This window comes from Eumetopias jubatus, unplaced genomic scaffold, assembly GCF_037043125.1.
Source record: "Eumetopias jubatus isolate StellerSeaLion01/CBP00866 unplaced genomic scaffold, mEumJub1_p1.0 scaffold_10, whole genome shotgun sequence".
NCBI classification, from domain to species: Eukaryota; Metazoa; Chordata; class Mammalia; order Carnivora; family Otariidae; genus Eumetopias; species Eumetopias jubatus.
The window spans coordinates 129,003,035-129,015,298 of NW_028274816.1; the positions used below are offsets into that span (position 1 = coordinate 129,003,035).

Consider the following 12,264-nt stretch of genomic DNA (forward strand, 5'->3'; position numbering starts at 1 on the left):
GATCATTCTATATTGTTGAGAGCTTTAATAGCAAAGATTTTTGACTCACAACCTTGAAGCAATAAGTGTTTATATAATTTCTTATTTTTGTAAGAAAAAATAAAGTATATTCACGTGTATACTCAAAGTTGTAAACTCTTTGCCATCCAATATTGTCCTTACTTGCTAATATTTTGATCACTAATCCACTTTCCATGACCTCACTAATTGAATTTTGGTGAACTAGCATAAAAGGCTGCACAGACTTTTAGAATTAAAAACATTGCAAAAGGCATTTTTCCTTGTGGAAAGTTATAAGTGAAATAAATGAGTAAATAAGCAACTCCTAACATATTAACTTTAAAGCATGATTTTCCTCAACAATATCAAACTCATAAAGCAATTCGGGAAAGGGAGTGGTGAAAAGGCATATGTGGGAGTCAGAAGTGAAAAACCTGAGGTAGACATTTCTGTGAAGTTCCTCACTGGAGGGGATGGAGGACACCTGCATCATCACTACAGAAGTCACTGGCTCCATGAAAAGAAGACTTTGCCCCTGAGAAATCTCGCCAGGGCACACTTCATGTCCTTGTTCCGCAGGCTGTAAATGAAGGGGTTCAGCAGAGGAGTTACCACTGTGTACATGATAGCAGCTACTGTATCCTCTTCTATGGAGTTGGAGGAAGAGTATGAGGGGCACAGATAAGCCCTGATCGCTGTCCCAAAGAACAGGGCAACAACAGCCAGGTGTGACCCACAGGTAGAGAAGGCCTTGCACCTTCCCTGGGCAGAGGGGATTCTGAGGATGGCTGAAACAATATGGGTATAAGAGACCAGGATGAGCATAAAGGGGATTAAAATGACTGCTCCACCCAAGAAGAGGAGCACAAGCTCATTGACCTGAGTGTCAGAGCAAGACACCTTCATCAGGGGTCCCAGATCACAGAAGAAGTCAGGAATGATCTTCTTAGAGCAAAAGGAAAGTCGAAAGATGAGGAAAGTGTGGGTCATGGCAACAAGACTCATAAGGATCCAGCAGGCAGTAACCAGGAGGGTGCAGCGCCAGCGGCTCATGACCATCTTGTAGTGGGGAAGGTAGCAGATGGCCACATAGTGGGCATAGGCCATTGTGGCCAGGAGAAAGATGTCCATGTCCCCAAAAGTCAAGAAGAAGTAGAGCTGAATCAGGCATCCTGTGTAGGAAATGGACCTGCCCTGAATCTGGATGTTCACCAAAGCCTTGGGCACAGTGGTGGAGGTGAAAAGGATGTCTGCACAGGACAAACTGGCAAGGAAGAAGTACATGGGCATGTGGAGACGTGCATCAGTGCCAAGTGCGAGGACAATGAGCAGGTTCCCAGCCACAGTGACCACGTACATCCACAGGAACACCAGGAAGAGGTGCTTCTCTGGTCACTCTGAGAGTCCCCAGAGGAGGAACTCAAAGATGCTGGTCTGGTTCCCTCCTGCCACGATCCTGGAAGTCTGAGAAAGAGACCGCCAGTGAGACCCATTAAAACTCTCTAAACATACTTTAGATCGTTGATGAATGTGCCATTCTCTGAACTCTAGAGAAGAGAGAATGACCTTAATGTATTTTTATTGATCACATACTATGGGCACTGTATATTTTTATTAAAACTTACTAATGTGCTAGGAAGTGGGAGAGATACAATTTAAGAGAATTAAAGTAGATTTCTTTCCTGGTTTATTTCTCTACACTCCTTTCTGTCCCAGATTTCTTTAGTTGTAATTGCTATTTCTTCAGCTGTATTCTCAGGGGTGTCAAAAAGCGTTCATTCATTCACTCACTCATTCATTCATTGATTCATTCATTCAAAAGAGACTAAGCACCAGCTCTGGACCTGGTAGAGTGCCAGGTAAATAGGACACTGATAATCCTTACCTCCTAAGAATTTTCAATCTAACGGGGTAGACATAATTGCCTATGTTAAAATCCTATGATATTTTGATTCAAGGTTCTCTACCCATTCAACTGATGACAAATCTCTCTCAGACCCCAGACTACCTCTTCTGACCCATCATGCCCAAACGTCAGTATTCTGAAGATAGTTTCAGGTTATCCATTCCTCCAGAAATCAATTTAGCAATCAGCTATTTAATAATGATATGTAAAGATAACTCTTCTTCAGTTATCTGTAATGACAAAGAAGGACTCATAATCTCTAACCTCAATACATGAAAATCCTGCCCTTTCCCATGTATGGAACCAACTAAGGGTTAGTCACAGAGTCAGTCAGTCAGATGGAGAAAAAGAATCATCTTTGTTACTGAAAAGGACTAGGTTGGAGAATTTATATTAGCTGTGTTCACTAAATGAGCTTTGTAATACTCCTCCAAAATTAATCTATTTTCCCTTTCACAGGCTCAGCTGGACGATCATAGGCCTCTCCAGAGGGGAACAGCCTGCCTTCATAAAACATAAAGTGTGGAAGAACAGAACAAAGTTTTTCCTGAAAATGATCAGATTCCTGATGAGAACAGAGAAGCTGAGGCCCAAAATTCAGCAATCAGAGAAGTCACTCCAGGTATAAGAACAGTGGGTCAGGGCTATTAGTCTGGAAAGTAGGACACATCAGACTTAAATACACTTCTGTCATCCAAGGCAGATCAAGTGATTAAATGTAGACAAGAATAGGGGTGTCCGGCTGTCTCAGTCAGTAGAACATGTGACTCTATCTCAGCGTCATGAGTTCAAGCCACATGTGAGAGGTAGAGTTTACTTTAAAAAAAAAGAATTCATCCTTAAAAGCACTTTTAAAAAAGTAAGAATAGATAATATGAAACAAAAATAATAAGATATGTTTGTGAATATATGCATGTGAATATGTGTATGAATATATACATATGTATGTGTACATAAATGGGTATATATAATATATATTGCTATGTTCTAGTAATAGTAATAAATACTTACTTTCAAGTTCCTAGAGAGTGTAAAAAAAAATACATAAGGCCACAGAAAAAATTTCAAAAAATCCCGAAAAACAATAATAATTCAACTAATGATCTCTGAAAAAATTGCAATAAAAGTAGACATTAATAACAAAACCAGCGGGGGCGGAGCAAGATGGCAGAGGAGTAGGAGACCTGGATTTCATCTGGTCCCAGGAATTCAGCTGAATAGGGATCAAACCATTCTGAACACCTATGAACTCAACAGATCGAAGAAGAGAGTAGCAACAACTCTCCTGAACAGAGAAGCGACCACTTACTAGAAGGTAGGACCTGCAGAGAAGTGAATCCGAGGCGATACTCGGGAGGATAGATGGTGGGGGAGGGGGCCTCTGTTGGCCGTTTCTAGCAAGTGATAGAGCCGCAGAGCACAAAATCAGAACTTTTAGAAGTCGGCTCCGCTGAGGGACATCGCTCCAGCGGCTAAGCGGGGGGTGGAACCCTCGCGGGACAGTGTGGTCTCAGGACCCTCGGGGTCACAGAAAGACCGGGGGTGCCTGAGTGTGGCAGAGCTCCCAGGTATCGGAGCGGGGAAGCCGGCTGCAGAGACTGAACCGAGGTGTGGGCTCTCAGCTCGGGGTGGCCATAAACTGTGATCCGCGGCCCAGTCGGGCCACTGCTCCTCCAGCAGGGACCCAACAAGCGGCAGATCCGGGGAGACTCTCCTTCCTCCCCAGGGAGGAGCGGTGCAGGAGCATACCGCAGGGATCTGCTGGGTTTGGAGACTCCACACCGAGTCAGGTGCCAGAGATAGAAACACTCGGTCACAGGCCGGGTGAGCATGGAGTGCGGCCGGAGACCGGGGACACGGGAGTGACTGACTGCTTTTCTCTGGGAGCGCACTGAGGAGTGGGGCCCTGAGTTCTCAGCTCCTCCAGGCGGAGATTGGGAGGCCACCTTTTTCACTCTCGTCCTCCAAAGCTGTACGGAAAGCTTGCAGGGAACAAAAGCTCCCGAGAGCAAACCCAAGCAGATTACTTAGTCCAGAACAACAGGGGGGGGGCAATTCCGCCTCCGGCAAAGACATTTGGGAACCATGACAACAGGCCCCTCCCCCAGAAGATCAGCACGAACAGCCGGCAAGCCAAGACCAAGTTTACCAATCAAGGAGAACGGGAGAAGTCCAGCGCTAGGGGAATACTGCACATAGAATTCATGGCTTTTTTACCATGATTCATTAGTTTTTCAAAGTTAATTTTTTTAACTGTTTTTTTTTAATTTTTTTTCCCCTTTTTCAACGAACATCTTATCAATCCCTTTTTGAAAAAAAGAATTTTCCATTTTTCATTTTTTGATTCATATTCCCTCCCTTCATAGTAGTTACCCTTATTTTTGGCATATATATATAAGTTGTTCCCTCTTTAAAATTTTGGAATACAGTTTCTTCTAACAGATCAAAATGTATCCTAAATAACTAGTGTATGGGTTTGTTCTAGTCCCCTGTCCGATTGCATCTCTCCCTTTCTTTTTTTTTAATCTTCTTTTTTTCCAAACAACATATCTTATCAATTCCTTTTATAAAATCTTTTATAATTTTCATCTTTACAGTCATCTTCCATCCCTTCATTGTATCAACCCTTATTTTGTACATATATAAGTCTTTCTTTCTTTAAAATTTTAGGAGGCACTTTCTTCTAACAGACCAAAATACACACAAAAGCTAGTGTGTGGCACTGATCTGTGCACTAGCCTGATCATATTTGATCATATTCTGTTCATTTTTGTTTTATTCTGTTTTTGTTTGTTTTTATCCTTTTTTTTTCTCTTTCTTTTTTCATTCTTTCCCTTTCTTTTCCCTGGTTTCAGGTCTTTTCTGATTTGTTTAGAGTATATTTTCTGGGGATGTTGTTAACCTGTTAGCATTTTGTTCTCTCATTCATCTATTCTCCTCTGGACAAAATGAGAAGACAAAAAAAATCACGTCAGCAAAAAGAACAAGAGGTAATACCATCTGCCAGGGAACTACTCTATACGGACATTAGTACGATGTGAAACTAGAGTTTAGAATCATGACTTTAAAGATACTAGCTGGGCTTGAAAAAAGCATGGATGTTGTAAAGAAACCCTTCCTGGAGAAATATAAGAACTAAAATCTAACCAGATCGAAATCAAAAAGACTATTAATGAAGTGAAATAAAAAATGGGGGCACTAACTGCTAGGACACATGAGGCAGAAGAGAGAATCAGTGATATACAAGACCAAATGATGGAAAATCAAGAAGCTGAGAAAAAGAGAGATAAACAACTACTGGATCACAAGGGCAGAATTTGAGAGGTAAGTGATACGAAAGATGAAACAACATTAGAATTATTGGGATCCCAGAAGAAGAAGAAAGAGAGAGAGGGGCAGAAGGTATATTGGAGCAAATTATAGCAGAGAACTTTCCTAACGTGGGGAAGGAAACAGGCATCAAAATCCAGGAGGCACAGAAAACCCCTCTCAAAATAAAAAAAAAATAAGCCAAACCCTGACATCTAATAGTAAAAGTTACGAGTCTCAGAGACAAAGAGAAAATCCTGAAAGCAGCTCGGGAGAAGAGATATGTAGCCTATAGTGATAGAAACATAGGATTGGCAACAGACTTATCCAAAGAGACCTGGCAGGCCAGAAAGGACTGGCATGATATCTTCAGTGCACTAAACGACAAAAATATGCAGCCAAAAATACTATATCCAGCTAGGCTGTCATTGAAATTTGAAGGAGAGATAAAAATCTTCCAGGACAAACAAACACTAAAGGAATTTGCAAACACGAAACCAGCCCTACAAGAAATATTGATAGGGGTCTTCTAAGCAAAGAGAGAGACTAAAAGCAGCATAGACCAGAGAGGAACACACACAATATACAGTAACAGTCACCTTACAGGCAATACAATGGCACTAAATTCCGATCTTTCAATAGTTACCCTGAATGTAAATGGGCTCTAGGCCCCAATCCAAAGACACAGGCTATCAGATTGGATTAAAAAACAAGACCCATCAATATGCTGTCTGCAAGGGACTCATTTTAGACCCAAAGACACCCCCAGATTGAAAGTGAGGGGGTGGAAAACCATTTACCATGCTAATGGACACCAAAAGAAAGCTGGGGTGGCAATCCTTATATCAGATAAATTAGATTTCAAACCAAAGACTGTAATAAGAGATGAGAAAGGACACTATATCCTATTTAAAGGGTCTATCCAACAAGAAGATTAAACAATTGAAATATCTATGCCCCTAACATGGGAGCAGCCAATTATATAAGGCAGTTAATAACAAAAGCAAAGAACACATTGACAACAATACAATACTACTGGGGGACTTTAACATGCCCCTCACTAAAATGGACAGATCATCTAAGCAAAAGATCAACAAGGAAATAAAGACTTTAAATGAAACCCTGGACCAAATGGACTTCACAGACATATTCAGAACATTCCATCCCAAAGCAACGGAATACACATTCTTCTCTAGTGCCCATGGGACATTCTCCAGAATTGATCACATCCTAGGTCACAAATCAGGTCTCAACCGGTACCAAAAGATTGGGATGATTCCCTGCATATTTTCAGACCAGAGTGCTTTGAAACTAGAACTCAATCACAAGAGGAAAGTCGGAAAGAACTCAAATACATGGAGGCTAAAGAGCATCCTACTAAAGAATGAATGGGTCAACCAGGAAATTAAAGAAGAATTAAAAAAATTCATGGAAACCAATGAAAATGAAAACACACCTGTTCAAAATCTTTGGGATACAGCAAAGGCAGTCCTGAGAGGAAAGTATATAGTAATACAAGCCTTTCTCAAGAAACAAGAAAGGTCTCAAATACACAACCTAACCCTACACCTAAAGGAGCTGGAGAAAGAACAGCAAAGAAAGCCTAAACCCAGCAGGAGAAGAGTAATAATAAAGATCAGAGCAGAAACCAATGAACTAGAAACCAAAAGAACAGTAGAACAGATCAACGAAACTAGGAGCTGGTTCTTTGAAATAATTAACAAGATTGATAAGCCCCTGGCCAGACTTATCAAAGAAAAAAGACAAATGACCCAAATCAACAAAATCATGAATGAAAGAGGAGAGATCACAACCAACACCAAAGAAATACAAACAATTATAAGAACATATTATGAGCAACTCTATGCCAGCAAATTAGATAACCTGAAGAAATGGGTGCATTCCTAGAGATGTATCAACTACCAAAATTGAACCAGAAAGAATTAGAAAACCTGAACAGACCTATAACCACTAAGGAAATTGAAGCAGTTAACAAAAATCTCCCAAGAAACAGAAGCCCAGGGCCAGATGGCTTCCCAGGGGAATTCTATCAAACATTTAAAGAAGAATTAATACCTATTCTCCTGAAACTGTTCCAAAAAATAGAAATGGAAGGAAAACTTCCAAACTCATTTTATGAGGCCAGCATTACCTTGATCCCAAAACCAGTCAAAGACCCCATCACAAAGGAGAATTACAGACCAATATCCTTGATGAACATGGATGCAGAAATTCTCACCAAAATACTAGCCAATAGGATCCAACAGTACATTAAAAGGATTATCCACCATGACCAAGTGGGATTTATCCCTGGGCTGCAAGGTTGGTTCAACATCTGCAAATCAATCAACGTGATACAATATATTGACAAAAGAAAGAACAAGAATCATAGGATCCTCTCAATAGATGCAGAAAAAGCATTTGACAAAGTACAGCATCCTTTCTTGATCAAAACTCTTCAGAGTATAAGGATAGAGGGTACATGCCTCACTATCATAAAAGCCATTTATGAAAAACCTACAGCAAATATCATTCTTAATGGGGAAAAGCTCTCAGCTTTTCCCCTAAGGTCAAGAACGCGACAGGGATGTCCACTGTCACCACTGCTATTCAACATAGTACTAGAAGTCTTAGCCACAGGAATCAGGCAACAAAAAGAAATCAAAGGCATCCAAATGGGCAAAGAGGAAGTCAAACTCTCAGTCTTTGCAGATGATAGGATACTGTATGTGGAAAACCCAAAAGACTCCACCCCAAAACTGCTAGAACTCATACAGGAATTCAGTAAAGTGGCAGGCTATAAAATCAATGCACAGAAATCAGTGGCATTCCTATACACCAACAACAAGACAGAAGAGAGACAAATCAAGGAGTCGATCCCATTTACAATTGCACCCAAAGCTATAAGTACCAAGGAATAAATCTAACCAAAGAGGCAAAGGATCTCTACTCAGAAAACTATAAAATACTCGTGAAAGACATTGAAGAAGACACAAAGAAATGGAAAAACGTTCCATGCTCATGGATTGGAAGAACAAACATTGTGAAGATGTCAAAGATACGTAGTGCACTCTACACATTCAATGCCATCCCCATCAAAATACCATCCACTTTTTTCAAAGAAATGGAACAAATAATCCTAAAATTTGAATGGAACCTGAAGAGACCCCAAATAGCCAGAGGAATATTGAAAAAGAAAAGCAAAGCTGGTGGCATCAGAATGCCGGACTTCCAGTTCTATTACAAAACTGTCATCATCAAGACAATATGGTACTGGCACAAAAACAGGCACATAGATCAATGGAAAAGAGTAGAGAGCCCAGAAATGGACCCTCAGCTCTATGGTCAGCTCATGTTTGACATAGGAGGTAAGAACAGGCAATGGAAAAAAGACAGTCTCTTCAACAAATGGTGTTGGGAAAATTGGACAGCCACATGCAGAAGAGTGAAACTGGACCATTTCCTTACACCACACACAAAAACAGACTCCAAATCGTTGAAAGACGTGAATGTGAGACAGGAGTCCATCAACATCCTAAAGGAGAACACAGGCAGCAATCTTTTCGACCTCAGCCGCAGCAACTTCTTCCTAGAAACATCGCCAAAGGCAAGGGAAGCAAGGGCAAAAAGGAACTATTGGGATTTCATCAAGATCAAAAGTTTTTGCACAGCAAAAGAAACAGTCCACAAAACCAAAAGACAACCGACAGTTTGGGAGAAAATATTTGCAAATGACAGATCAGATAAAGGGCTAGTATCCAACATCTATAAAGAACTTATCAAACTCAACACCCAAAGAACAAATAATCCAATCAGGAAATGGGCAGAAGACATGAACAGACATTTTTCCAAAGAAGACATCCAAATGGCCAACAGACACATGAAAAAGTGCTCAACATCGCTCGGCATCAGGGAAATCCAAATCAAAACCTCAATGAGATACCACCTCACACCAGTCAGAATGGCTAAAATTAACAAGTCAGGGAACGACAGATGTTGGCGGGGATGCAGAGAAAGGGGAACCCTCCTACACTGTTGGTGGGAATGCAAGGTGGTGCAACCACTCTGGAGAACAGTATGAAGGTTCCTCAAACAGTTGAAATTAGAGCTACCATTCGATCCAGCGATTGCACTACTGGGTGTTTACCCCAAAGATACAAATGTAGGGACCCGAAGGGGTACGTGCACCCCAATGTTTATAGCAGCAATGTCCACAATAGCCAAACTGTGGAAAGAGCCAAGATGTCCATCGACAGATGAATGGATAAAGAAGGTGTGGTATATATACACAATGGAATATTATGCAGCCATCAAAAGGAAGGAGATCTTGCCATTTGCAACGATGTGGATGGAACTGGAGGGTGTTATGCTTAGTGAAATAAGTCAATCAGAGAAAGACATGTATCATATGACCTCACTGATATGAGGAATTCTTAATCTCAGGAACAAACTGAGTGTTGCTGGAGTGGTGGGGGGTGGGAGGGATGGGGTGGCTGGGTGATAGACATTGGGGAGGGTATGTGCTACGGTGAGCGCTGTGAATTGTGTAAGACTGTTGAATCACAGATCTGTACTTCTGAAACAAATAACGCAACATATTTTAAGAAAAAAGAAAAAGAAGAAGATAGCAGGAGAGGAAGAATGAAGGGCAGTAAGTCAGAGGGGGAGACGAACCATGAGAGATGATGGACTCTGAAAAACAAAGTGAGGGTTCTAGAGGGGATGGGGTTGGGGGGATGGGTTAGTCTGGTGATGGGTATTAAAGAGGGCACATTCTGCATGGAGCACTGGGTGTTATGAACAAACAATGAATCATGGAACACTACATCAAAAACAAATGATGTAATATATGGTGATTAACATAACAATAAAAAATTTTAAAAAAGAGGGGTAGTGAGAGAGTAGAAAATGAGTGGGCTTTGGAATCATAGAGGAGGTGTTAGCTGTAAAACCTGGATAATTTTAGCTGTAAAATGTTAAGCAAGTTTATTGTGTATGTTTGAATCTTAAGTTTTCTTCTCTCTAAAATAGACATAATAATCGTCCTCCCAATTTTTGTCAGCATACAATGAGCTAATATATGTAAAGAGCCTAATACAATGCTTCTTATGAGGTAGATAATAGATCTCAGCTGTTATTATCAGTTACAATGATCTAGGCATTTTATCTTTGTGTCATTTCCTTAGTGTTTTCACAGTGTCTGGAAAACTATCTGTTTCAAAATTGTTTGTTGAATAAAGAAATAACTCCCTTGGAAAAAAAAAAAAACTTAAAGTCCTGGAACCAGAAAGTGTTTTTCAGGAGGAGCGTATGTCAGTTTTATCCAATGTCATGCTGCTCTGAGGCGCTTCAGAGCCACATTCTCAGACACTGTTCAAGAAACTCCCAAACCTAAATTTCTTGTGCAATCCTCTGTGGGCCATAGTTTCTTACTAATTAACATCTGAGCTGAGGAGTATGGAGGAAGCCAAATCTTGCTGGATGGAGCCTTAACCAACTAATCTCCCAATAGGCAAATACCAGTAATGTCCTCGAGGCCCCAAGTCTTCGGCTGGGCCCTGTGAATTTGAGAGGAATGAGTGATTCTTACCCAGAGAAAACCTAGATCTTGGTCTAGTGGGAAACAAACCTAAGTAAAAATCACCCTCTAATTCCATCACCCAGAGATGACTGCATGTAATACGTTGGTATATTTACTTCTAATATTTTTTGTGTGCATGTAGAAATAGTTTTCCTTTTGTTGTCTTATCTCATAAGGAATTTCCCATGCCCAGAAACATGTTGCATAATATTTCACCAGTTATAGGTAGCATAATGGGCTTAAGCATTTCCTAATTGATAGGTATTTAGGCTCTTTTTATTTAAAAAATTATAAATAATATTGTGACGGATATGTTTGTTTATAAAGCTGATTCCATTTTGGATGATTTATTAGGACTTCTATCCATAGCAGTAGATTTATAGGGTCAAATTATATGCCTCTATGGCTCTAGGTATCTTTTATATGTGAATGTCTTCCAAATTTATGCCACCATCTAAGAGGTCTTATACCTAAATATCTTCTTGCTGTCTCCCTTACTCACCTCTCAGAAGTTCAAACTCTTCCCTATGTTAATTCAGTATGCTCCTTCCTTAGGTCCTCCAAGTCAGAAATAAAAGGTCATCCTTGATTTTACCTTTTCTTTCTTTCCTCTTTTTTTAATGATCTATTTATTTGAGAGAGAGTGAGTGAGCAAGCAAGTGCAGGGGAGGGGCAGAAGGAGAGGGAGAAGCAGACTTCCCGCTGAGCTGGGAACTTGACGTGGGGTTTGATCCCAAGACTCTGGGATCATGACCTGAGCAGAAACCAAGAGTGTGACGCCCAACCAACTGAGCTACCCAGGTGCCCAGAGTTTACTCTTTCTTATATCTCTAGGGTCCAGTACCCTATTGAACTTCATGATTTCATCTCCAAGGGTAGCTAGATCATCTCTTTTCCTCTCTCTCCTACTCCCATCCTGGTGCAGTCCACTGTCCCTACTCATCTGGGCCACAGCTGTTCCTATCTGTCTCTAGCCTGTTATCCTCAGGGCAACCAGAGTGAGCCATTCAACCTAAATCGAACCATTCCGCTCCACCGGCTGAAACTGCTTCGATGACTCCTTGTTGCAGTTAGAATAAAAGCCATAATGACTCCCTGGCTTCATCTGCCCCTGTGTACCTCCCCCCACTCAACTTGTGCCCCTTACAGCTTTGCTGACAAAGTACCAGCACTGGCTTTCTTGTAGTCCTTGAACACGGGGTTTTTTGCTTTGCAGATGCTGTTCCCTCTCTCCGGAAAGCTCTTTCCCTGACTCCCTGAGGCGCTGGCATCCTCTCAGCCATCTGGTCTCAGCTTGAATGTTTCTCAAGGAGACTTTCCCTGACCAACCAATCTGAGAAGGTGCCCATTCCTCCCCCAGTTATTCTCTATTTCAGATTACTTCTTCCTTGGGGCACTCATTGTTGTGATTGCTTTCTTTCCTGGGTGTCTTCTTTTAGAAGATGTCTCCTGTACTGGTCTGTAAGCT

General features: G+C 41.1%; 1 protein-coding gene across 1 annotated transcript; it reads right to left on the reverse strand.

Moving 5' to 3' along the window:
• Positions 1-504: 504 nt before the first annotated feature.
• On the reverse strand, positions 505-11,901 carry LOC114202295 (olfactory receptor 1P1-like). Its single transcript, XM_028095443.2, is given in 2 exon segments — positions 505-1,547; positions 11,820-11,901. Coding segments are annotated over 2 exon segments (1,125 nt in total).
• Between the last annotated feature and the right edge of the window lie 363 nt (positions 11,902-12,264).